Source organism: Brassica oleracea, chromosome C5 (genome assembly GCF_000695525.1).
Source record: "Brassica oleracea var. oleracea cultivar TO1000 chromosome C5, BOL, whole genome shotgun sequence".
NCBI classification, from domain to species: Eukaryota; Viridiplantae; Streptophyta; class Magnoliopsida; order Brassicales; family Brassicaceae; genus Brassica; species Brassica oleracea.
Window position 1 is genome coordinate 26,384,526 of NC_027752.1, and position 9,834 is coordinate 26,394,359.

General features: G+C 37.0%; 1 protein-coding gene across 1 annotated transcript; it reads right to left on the reverse strand.

Moving 5' to 3' along the window:
• Window positions 1-4,413: 4,413 nt before the first annotated feature.
• LOC106295097 (DNA polymerase I A, chloroplastic/mitochondrial) lies at window positions 4,414-9,261 on the reverse strand. Its single transcript, XM_013730884.1, has 11 exons — window positions 8,998-9,261; window positions 7,853-8,600; window positions 7,564-7,755; window positions 6,345-7,481; window positions 6,160-6,255; window positions 5,841-5,933; window positions 5,562-5,759; window positions 5,382-5,474; window positions 5,088-5,294; window positions 4,902-4,991; window positions 4,414-4,795 (listed from the first exon to the last, which is right to left on the reverse strand). The coding sequence occupies exons 1-11, from the start codon at window positions 9,114-9,116 to the stop codon at window positions 4,634-4,636; spliced, it is 3,135 nt and encodes a 1,044-aa protein (XP_013586338.1). The 5' UTR covers window positions 9,117-9,261; the 3' UTR covers window positions 4,414-4,633.
• Window positions 9,262-9,834: the final 573 nt, after the last annotated feature.

Here is a 9,834-nt window from a genome sequence, read left to right on the forward strand (position 1 = left end):
CACTCGGGTCGCGGATGGGACGATCGCGGGCTGGACGTGTCTCGGCTGCGAGCTGCGCGGGGATCGGGTCGTCTCGGGTCGATCGCGTCTCGGGTGTGGATCGCGAGCTGGACGGTTCTTCTGAGGCTGGAACGTGATCTGAGAACTTCTAGGATTCAAGAGGGATCAATTGAGTTCTTGAATGAATTAAGAACAAGATTAGGGTTTTTGGGTTTTTGGGTTGTGGTCGCCGGTTTTAGCTATTAGGTTTAGAGGTTTCGATTTGTCTCAGGGATCTAGAGACGATCGTGCTGATAACGTGTTGTAAAAGAATGGGGAATTGTTTCTGTGTGTTATTAATGAATCAATAGAGGTTCCTTATATAAGGATTACAAAGTATAGGAAAAAGGAAATTATCCAAAACCTAATACAACATGAAATAGGAAAAGATCTAAAACAGATAAATGAAAACTTCCTAGATATAAGGTCGGCCAAAGGATAGGCTGAATCTCTCTCCTCAGCCGCCGACTCTCTCTCCACTTGGGCCGCCGACTCTCTCTCATCTTGGGCCACGGTTTGGCCTTGTCTTGATCATGGTTATGGGCCATCCACATAATAATTTATAACACTTGGTAGATTAATTAATATTCTTAAAACTTTTGCCGACTAAATAAAAAATCTATTTTGATAAAATAAATAAAATAAATAATTATTTGATGGCACCCCCGAAGACTCGCCGGAACCTCCTTTCGAAAAGTGTCAAGTTGACCACAGTCCATCGTCTAGAGCCAAAGCACCCATAAAATCACCAACCGGAGGGCAGAGAAATTTCCACCAGAAGGGGAGCCTGAGAAGCGAAGATGAAACAACATCTAAGGGTTTAATTGGTAGGTGTTGTAGCTTTAATTATTTTTTTTGAAAAATAAGTTGAGTTTTTCTTTGGTTTTATTTTTTTTGCTTTAAAAAATAAGTTGTGAGTTTTTCTTTGCTTTAATTTCTTTTGCTGCGGATTTATTTTAAAGCACTTACTAAAAACTTTATCATATACACATGATTCATTGGCACAAACATATAGTATATATTTCATTTTATGCATTTTTATTCTAAACATTTTGCCTAATATCCTAACCGCAGATCTTAACCGAACAATGTGTCTACTATACTTTTAAGGAAATGTATATCGAAACAATTATAGAAATGAAACATGTGATTATACAACATATCATAAATCTTATTTTTTCCTTGGTATAATTTTTCGTAATTTATATTATATAATATAGTATAAACACACTAACATATACTATGCTGAATAAGGTTTCGTATAAATTTATGATTCATTGTGTAATTGCACAAACATATACTATAGTCGCACAAATATATACAATTTGCTGTATAATCGCACAAATCGTATATGATTTGTTGTATAATCGCACAAATATATACTATAGTATACTCGCACAAAGATATAGTATAAATTTTTTTCAATTTATATTATATAATATACTATGCAAATATTTCCAGACACACATTGATTAAGCTATATTTCCTTAATATGGGATAACTCGAAGTCAAAGATTGAATGCTCCGATTCAAAATATTCATTAAAGTTGGTCATGTAAGTTGTGTCAATCATATATTTTTGGGATGATTGCATTTCGAGTTATTTTGGTATGTAAAAAAATCAATAAGTGTTCCTCGCAAACAGCGAAGTTAATTTGTGCTATTTTGATAATGGGAAGTAACATGTTTTATTTCCAATTTTATAAAAAAAATATTCGGCATGATTGATTGTTTAACTATATGAACGTAACCTAAGATATTAAATCTTTATGGTCAAATATCCAATGCCATATTTGATCCAAATTTTTGAATAATTATGGATGTTGACCAATAATTAAGGATTTATTTTGACTTCATTTTAAATAAACCGAAGGGGATTTCTTTTATAGGGAATCAACCCAAGAATTTAAATAAATTGTGGATTTGATGGCGTTTTTGAATATCAAATTCAATACATCTTGATTTCTATATTTAATTGATTCCTTTTGCTAATTTAAATTTGACAGTAATTTATGCAATAGCCAAAAAATAGGAAACTGATATATGCAATCCTCATAACACATTTTGGTTTAAGTTAGTATAGGAAAGTTACTATAAATTTATTTAAATTTTCATGGCTAATTAAAAATCACACACTAAATTTTAGGAATTTACTTGATAAAAATTATTAAACAAGTTTAAAAAAAAAAATCGAACCAATTACACAAGTTTAAAACATTTACTTCAATTACACATAACCAATTACACAAGTTTAAAAAAAAAACGAAGCTTATTTTCTATAAACATGCACAATGTCCTTCAATCTTTCATTATATAACATGAAATATTCGTGACTATAGCTTTTATCTTTCTAATATTTCTAGATTAAAAGTTCTAATTTCTATTTAATCCATTCACTCCGCGCAGGACGTGGGTACCACCTAGTCTATTACTAAAAGGAAAAGGAAAAACCAAAGTTGTGCTAGCACAATATATTGTTGTTGAGTTGTGACAATGAGATATAAAACTTAATAGTTCAGTTCTGATAGATTTTATAAACATTAATAAGAGAGTTATTCTTATAAATCCTAAAAACATGCGAAAATTGTCAAAAAAAAGTATCATCTAAATTTCATCTTATCTTATCAAACCAGTTACGAGTAGCATTATATATAGCAAATAGATTAAAGAAAATTATCTTATTTTCACATGAAATTCCATATTGTTTAAGGCTTGTTAATCAACCATCAACCATACAAATATATTTAAAGCTTATGGTTTGTAAAGATTAAAGATCTTGTTGCATATTAGATACATTTGGTGTAGAATTTTCTTCACACCAAACTATTGATAATGTGTGACATTGTTGTCTTGTTTTCCTCTTGAAAACTTTCAGATCAGATGGTTAGACACAAACTAGCTAAGCAGAAACTTCAATTTTGATCTTGTCTCCTCTGGTTTTCCATTCTCTTATGATTGCCAATGTCTTTTCTACTTCAACTCTTTCTCTGTTTCAATTTTTGAAGACTATCTTCTCTTCTTTTCTCCTTCATTGAGCCAACATTCTGCTTTGTTGGTCCCATAATGATCATACTCTTCTTTCCTTCACTCTCCATTTACATCAACCCCATCTTCACAAAATTTCATCGTCTTTTGTTGTACTTCGCTTGCAGTTACATCGTACTCCTCACTCATTTGCTCTATTTTTAGTGTAAGCAAACTATTGATAAGTCCCCGAGTCAATCACTATTCATCACCTGAAATTCTCTTATCCTTTTTTCAAGTGAGTGAGAAGCATTTCCACCAGCTTCTCTGTATCACTATACTTCTTAGGTCTGATCCTTTGAAAAAATTGGTCATGTCATCTTCACCCTAATATGTTCAGTCTCTACCTCTCTGTTTTAATTTATTATAACCATGTTCAAAATTACGCTAGGCGTACGCGTGCAGTGAAGTAGCGCATAGCGTCAAATCTATTATTCAAAAATTATACGTTGATTAATTAAGGAGTAGTTTTAGGGCTTTTATCTCATTTCACAATGAAATATATTAAATATGTTAATTATTCAAGCAGTTGATACATGGTCACGTGGTTAGTGTTCGCTTACTTAATGCCAGTGTTTTTAAAACCGGACCGGAAGCTGAACCGGAAATATTTTGGATCACGGTTTAATATGTTTCGACCGGGTCAAACCTGGTTCAATAATATGGTTTAATATTTTTTTAGTATGTAAATATAAAAGTATTATTAGTAAACATGATGCATAGTTAAAATATAAATCAATTTTGAACATAAAATATTATAAATATAAATTAGTTTCTTGTTTATATGGATGGTTATAGATTTTCGATAGTTTTAGTGGTTTTTATTGGTTTAATAACTTTGAAATATAATCCGGCTATGTGGCCGGTTCATGGTCGAACCAATTACTAGACCAACCCGGCTATATAACCGGTTCACGGTCGAACCCGGTCCAACCATCGGGTCGGTCCGGTTTTAAAAACACTGCTTAATGCAGTTACATCGTACTCCTCACTCATTTGCTCTCTGTACTTTTATTTTTATTTGTTAGGCTTAATGAAGTCAAATGACTAAAATGTCTTCGTTTTCAACAATTCGTCTGCAAATCTTAGAGCTGTTTTCCTCTTTTTTTTTTTTTTTTTTTTTTTTTTTTTTTTTTTTTTTTTTGTGTTTTTTTTTTTTTTTTGTTTTGTGTGTTTTTTAATCTTGTTAGTTTTAACCGAAATATAACAAATCTGCAATAGAACATATTATTTTGAGCTTCAAATATACAAAATGATGAACTTTAAAATTTTCACCGATTAAGTAACCAGCATCAAATCGCCACGCACGTTTTTCAAGCGACTATGCAGCCTAGGCGGCGCGTTTTCGAACGGGGATTATAACATAAGTTTGCATTCAAACATTGTCAAGTTAGATGAACAGAGTAGAGATAACTATTTACACTGCCCACTGTATTAAAGGCTTTTCTAACATTTACAAGAACAAAAGAAAAAAAAAAAAAAAAAAAAGCAAACGCCAAATCTACTACCCAAACACTGCCAAAAATAATATTTCTTCCTTTTCCTTGAAGTCTTCTTGTTCCTCTTAAGCTTATTTAGCAGCATACCAGTTCTGAGCACATTTTGCATCAACGGATAAATCGACTGAGAGTATATTCTTGCCGTTAAAGGGTTTAGCCATGCAGTCCACAACTATATCCTTGGCCATTTCCGCTGACTCCATTGGTCCTTCCAAGATTACTTCATCGTGAATCTGTTTCCAAGTTGTTGTTACTCACATTTTCAAACGAATAGAGGCTAAAAAAGTGTACAAAATCAAAGCTTATATTATTCGCAGATAGCATCGTCCAATTCGTTACCTGTAGAAGTAATTTCCAACCAAGCTCCTTCAACCGTTGATTTGTCGTTATTTCCAGCATTGCACACATTGCAACATCAGCTGCACTTCCCTGTAAGTGTGGATCATCGATGTTGAGAGTCGAGATTGGCGAAATAGCAAAAGGAAATCAGTATTCTGATAAATCAAAAGGAACGAAATGGAAAACCTGCACTGGAGTGTTGATGGCTGCTCTTTGGATGTGATTCTTCTGTGCACGAGACTGATATGCTGGGAATCTACGAGCCCTTCCTAAGAGAGTGAGTACAATACCATCCTTCATAGCTTCTTTCTTACGCAACTCTTGCCATTTCCTTACTTCTTGTCTGTCATTGTACCATAGATTGACCGTCTCCTGAGCTTCTTCTCTTGAGACCTTTAGAAGATGAGAAAAAATAATGGCATTGTTGTAGCTTAATCACACATCAAAGTTGATCAGTGCTAACATTAATATTGATACTACCTTCCAATCTCTAGATAGCCCAATTGCGGTTTTCCCATATGCAATTGAAAAGTTGAGCATCTTAGCCTTTCTTCTCTCAGAAGCAAAGGCGTCCTGAGTATAAGATATCCACAAACAGTTAGGCACAAAGCTTATGTCAACGATGGATTCTAGACCAACTGTAACAAGGATAGATCTTACCTTCAACAAGGGTACTGGTGGCTTGTCTTGCCCAGCAGGTTGCGGATGCCACTCAAGGAGCACTTCCCCATTTTCCACAGCTTTACGAATATGTGGATACATGTTCATGGCTGTCCTCGAGTGGAAATCTCCACCTGCTTTGAAAGCTTGCATCATGCTTTTACAACCAGCAAGATGTGCCAGAATTCTAAGTTCCAGCTGAAGACAGAGGAGGAATTACAGTCAAAGAGTGTACCCAACCGAAAGTTTCTACGACAACATGAACTTTGTAATTCTCACCTGCCCATAGTCAGCCACAATAAGTGAATTTCCAGGTGCTGCTACAAAGGCCTTACGAATCTTGTACCGATCCTTCTCCAACGCAGGTTGGTTCTAGACACAGATAAAGTAAAGCTTTAGTACCAAACTGTAGATGCAACTACAAGATCATATACTTAGTGTTTGCCAAGAAAAATAAAACTTGACCATTTCACATGAAATTATCTACTAGCTCTAGGTAACAAATACAGAAACAAACTAACAAAAATTTACAGTATGCTCGGCTGATTACCAAAAATTAGGTTCAGGCAATGTTGGTTTGAACAAAAAATATATATACCTGCAAGTTTGGCCTCCTAGCTGATAAGCGGCCAGTTTCTGTATTGATATTCAGGGAGCAATGGACTCGACCATCTTTGCCTGATACATTACTTCCCTGTCAGACATGAAAAAAAGTTCCATAAACATCAATCAACCTGAAGGAAAAAAAATTGAAAATTCAGAAATCACAAAAAAAAAAACTACCTGTAATGGAAGAATAAAATTTGAGATTAACGAATCTATGGAGCAAACTTCACACAATGAGGCAATAGCATGACAGGCCTCCTTTCCCCTTTCACCCCCTCCAAACGCAGCATATGCTGTTCCATAAGCAGACGTGTCAACATCCGTCTTGGCCTTCTGCGCTTCTGAAGCTTGATCTAGTAGCTGAGCATCATCATCTTCTTCTGCACTAGTATCTGTAACATCCTCCATAAAGTCGTACTCAGCAGAAACTTTCCCAGCTAGGGTTTTCAAAGTGACCCCACTAACAGAGGGCCAACCACTGGCAGTGAACGTTTCAGTTGAGATTGGGGTGTCGCTGATCCTATGCAGCTTGATGTTTCTGAACTTCGTAGGTGCCTTTTTGCCCTCTTCAATAATCTTGTCAATGTTTGGAATTTTGAAAAGCTTTTCAACCGGAAGCACCTCATCATTCTCACTGTTAGAAATGCCACCAAAGAAGAGCTGACGCAGTTGTGTGTCACTGCCAACGTTCATGTATTTTGCATCGGGGCAATACTTAGACGCCCAATTTCGAAACCTACTCACAGCGACTTGCTGCTCTGCTTTGGCTACTTTCTCTATCTCAGCCAGGTAGTCCCTATCTACAAGTATCCCTTCCGCTTCCATTTTGACAAGAAGTTCACCAAAGGGTCTCCAAAACTCATGGTAAAAGTCCAGCATTGTCCTTCCTGAGAGTAGCTTCCCATCAAGACGCCATTCTTTCAGCTGCAGTTTCTTTGACATGCTCTCGTAAAGCTTCAGCGTGCTTACTGCATCCAAGGCAGAGTACGATATCCAAGCCTCTCGGTCTTCTCGCTGAAGCTCTTCAACCGGAGGGATGACAATGATTTTCCCTTCTGTTCCGTCTTTCTTCAGCTTTCTCTTCCCAAAAATAGTCTTCATCGAAATTTTGCCGAGGAAATCTGCTTCCTCCTTTGTCTGTGTGGCCCCAAGAACTCTTGGGTCGCTTGTAAGCGCTTCAAGCGAGTAACCACCCTCTGTCCGTCTCGCGGAATCCCACAGTCTTGCCATGTGCATTGTGTCAGCATGAAATCCAGAAAGCTCAATTCCGTGGTTTCTAATAATGTGGCTATCAAAGCTGTAGTTGTGCCACACCTGAAACGAAGAAAGCCAAACATATCAAGGTTTTAATTCAACATATCAAAGCTGTAGTTGTGCCAGACTGTTTGAAACTCACTTTTCTGATGCATGAGTCTTCAAAATAAGGTTTAAACTCGGCCAAAACCTCCCTGCCGTTTTCACCAAGAACATCTACCCAGATGCAAGATTTTCCATTCCCAAAATCTGCTTCTGACCCGCAATAGATACTGAAACATATCAGTCTGCCGTGGTCTACAGGTGTTTCATCCTTCACCTCTATATCAGACACCTATAAGCAAGTAACAAAATATTACAACCAGAGTTCATTTCTAATAGTGTTTCTGAGCTGTGAAGATGACAACTTAAAACGGAAGAATGAAGCACACCTCTGTATCACAAGAATGAACAAGATTCCTGTATTGATCCACAAGCTTAGCCACCACATTCCTCGCAGCCGGCACAGTATCAACAACAAAAACCTTGTCATATGTTCTCCTTAGGTTTGCTCGGACTTTTGATGGTTCGTTGCTTTTCTCCACTTTGGAAATGGTAACTGGATTCACATTGCTTGCTTTACCAGAAGACTTTCCGCTCACAAGAGGTTTCGGTTTTCCATCTCCTTGAAGCCTCACATCCACATCTGACCCAACCTCCAAGTTCTTGTTGGGCGACGTCACAACAGGTTCCGACTGCGTAACGCCAATCGATTCTTTATGGAGCGTAGCACAAGTACTGTTATTACCTATAGGCTTGAATCCATAATCAATCTTCTGAGAGGTTCTTCCATAGGAAGGAGGAGCACTAGGTGGTGGGACGGAGGAGCCATTGAAATAAGAACCATCATCGAGATTTCTTGAAGCAACTTGGCCATGTCTTGCTCTAAACTTATTTGCTTCGTCCCTCCAAGCACTTACAGTTCCAGGAACTTGATGGTTCACGGTTTCCCCAACTTCTGTCTGGTTCCCAACTTTGCTTGTCTTTGGAACCATCCTTGCCCTGTTAGGCTCCGAAAGAAGTATCCACTCTCCATTGAACACAACAGAAGATGGCCGTTGATGAACCGGGTTTTGGAATCCATGACAAACTGTGGAGGTCGAGTACCCAACACTTCCTCCTTCTGTGGAAGCTAATCTCCTGAAATTCACAAGAACAAAATTCAAACTTTAATGAATTGAAGACACAACAAAGTTATTGCTTTTCCTGAAGAAAATTGAACCTAAGAACTATGAAACAGAGCAGATAAATCCACAACCAAGTGAACTCTTAACAAACTAAAACATCAACAAAGACACCAAGAAGAAAGATTAAAACTTTACTGAAACCCATTAGCGAGCTTGAAAACCAAAAACCACAAGAGAAAAATGAGCCTAAATGCTACGAAACAGAGCAGATGAGTCCACAATCAAGTAAAGTCTCAACAAACTAAACCATCAAACAAAGACACCAAGAAGAAGAAAGATTAAAACTTTAACATGAAACCCATTAGCGAGCTTAAAAATCAAACGCCACTACAAAAAAAAAAAGTGGAAACCTTTGAAGGGTTTTACGGCAAGGGGGGAGGAAGGAAGAGCGAGAAACCCAGGAAGGAGAAGGAGATAAGTGGCGAAGGAGAGGATTGCTGTGGGAGGTGAAGGAAACCCCCATGGCCATAAGCGAAGCTAATCGACCCAGCTTGAAGAGAGTGACTCCTCGCCTGCAGGCGCGAAGATAAAATAGGGTTTATGGTGGCGACTTTTGTCGGTTTCAAGCAAGTGGAAAGGAAGACAAGATTGTGGCCATCGCTTGAAGACGTATTGGCCTTACCCTTAAACCCTTGTTCCTAATTGTTATTATCTTTTTAATTAATAACGTCAATTATACTAACCACACTATACAACCTAAGATAAAGATAAAGATAAAGTTTCGAATTTTTAGTTTAAATGGTAAAAACTGCAAATATAGAGTATTGTTATTAACTTAAGGTTTAGTAATCTCTAAGTTCTGCGTATTATTACTCAATCATAAGATGCATTTTATATATGAGAGTTACGAATAAATAAAAGAAAAAACATAAATATGGAAAGTGTACAAATACAAAGAAAATGAAATAGGGTTTCATTTTCTCTAAAGTCTAAGCCGCCTCTCTCTCTAGGGTTGGGTCGTCTCTCTCTCTTGGTATTGGACCGGTTATAGACCGGGCCGGTTATAGACCGGGCCGGTTATGGACATCTATCATATGGTTTATAACACTCCCACTTGGATGTAATAACCATACAGAGTTCGTAATACGCTTTGGATGTTGCATCATTAAAATCTTACCAGGAAAACCCAGTGAGACAAAACCATGGTTAAGGAAAAAGAGTACAACATGCATTACCCCCCCCCCCCC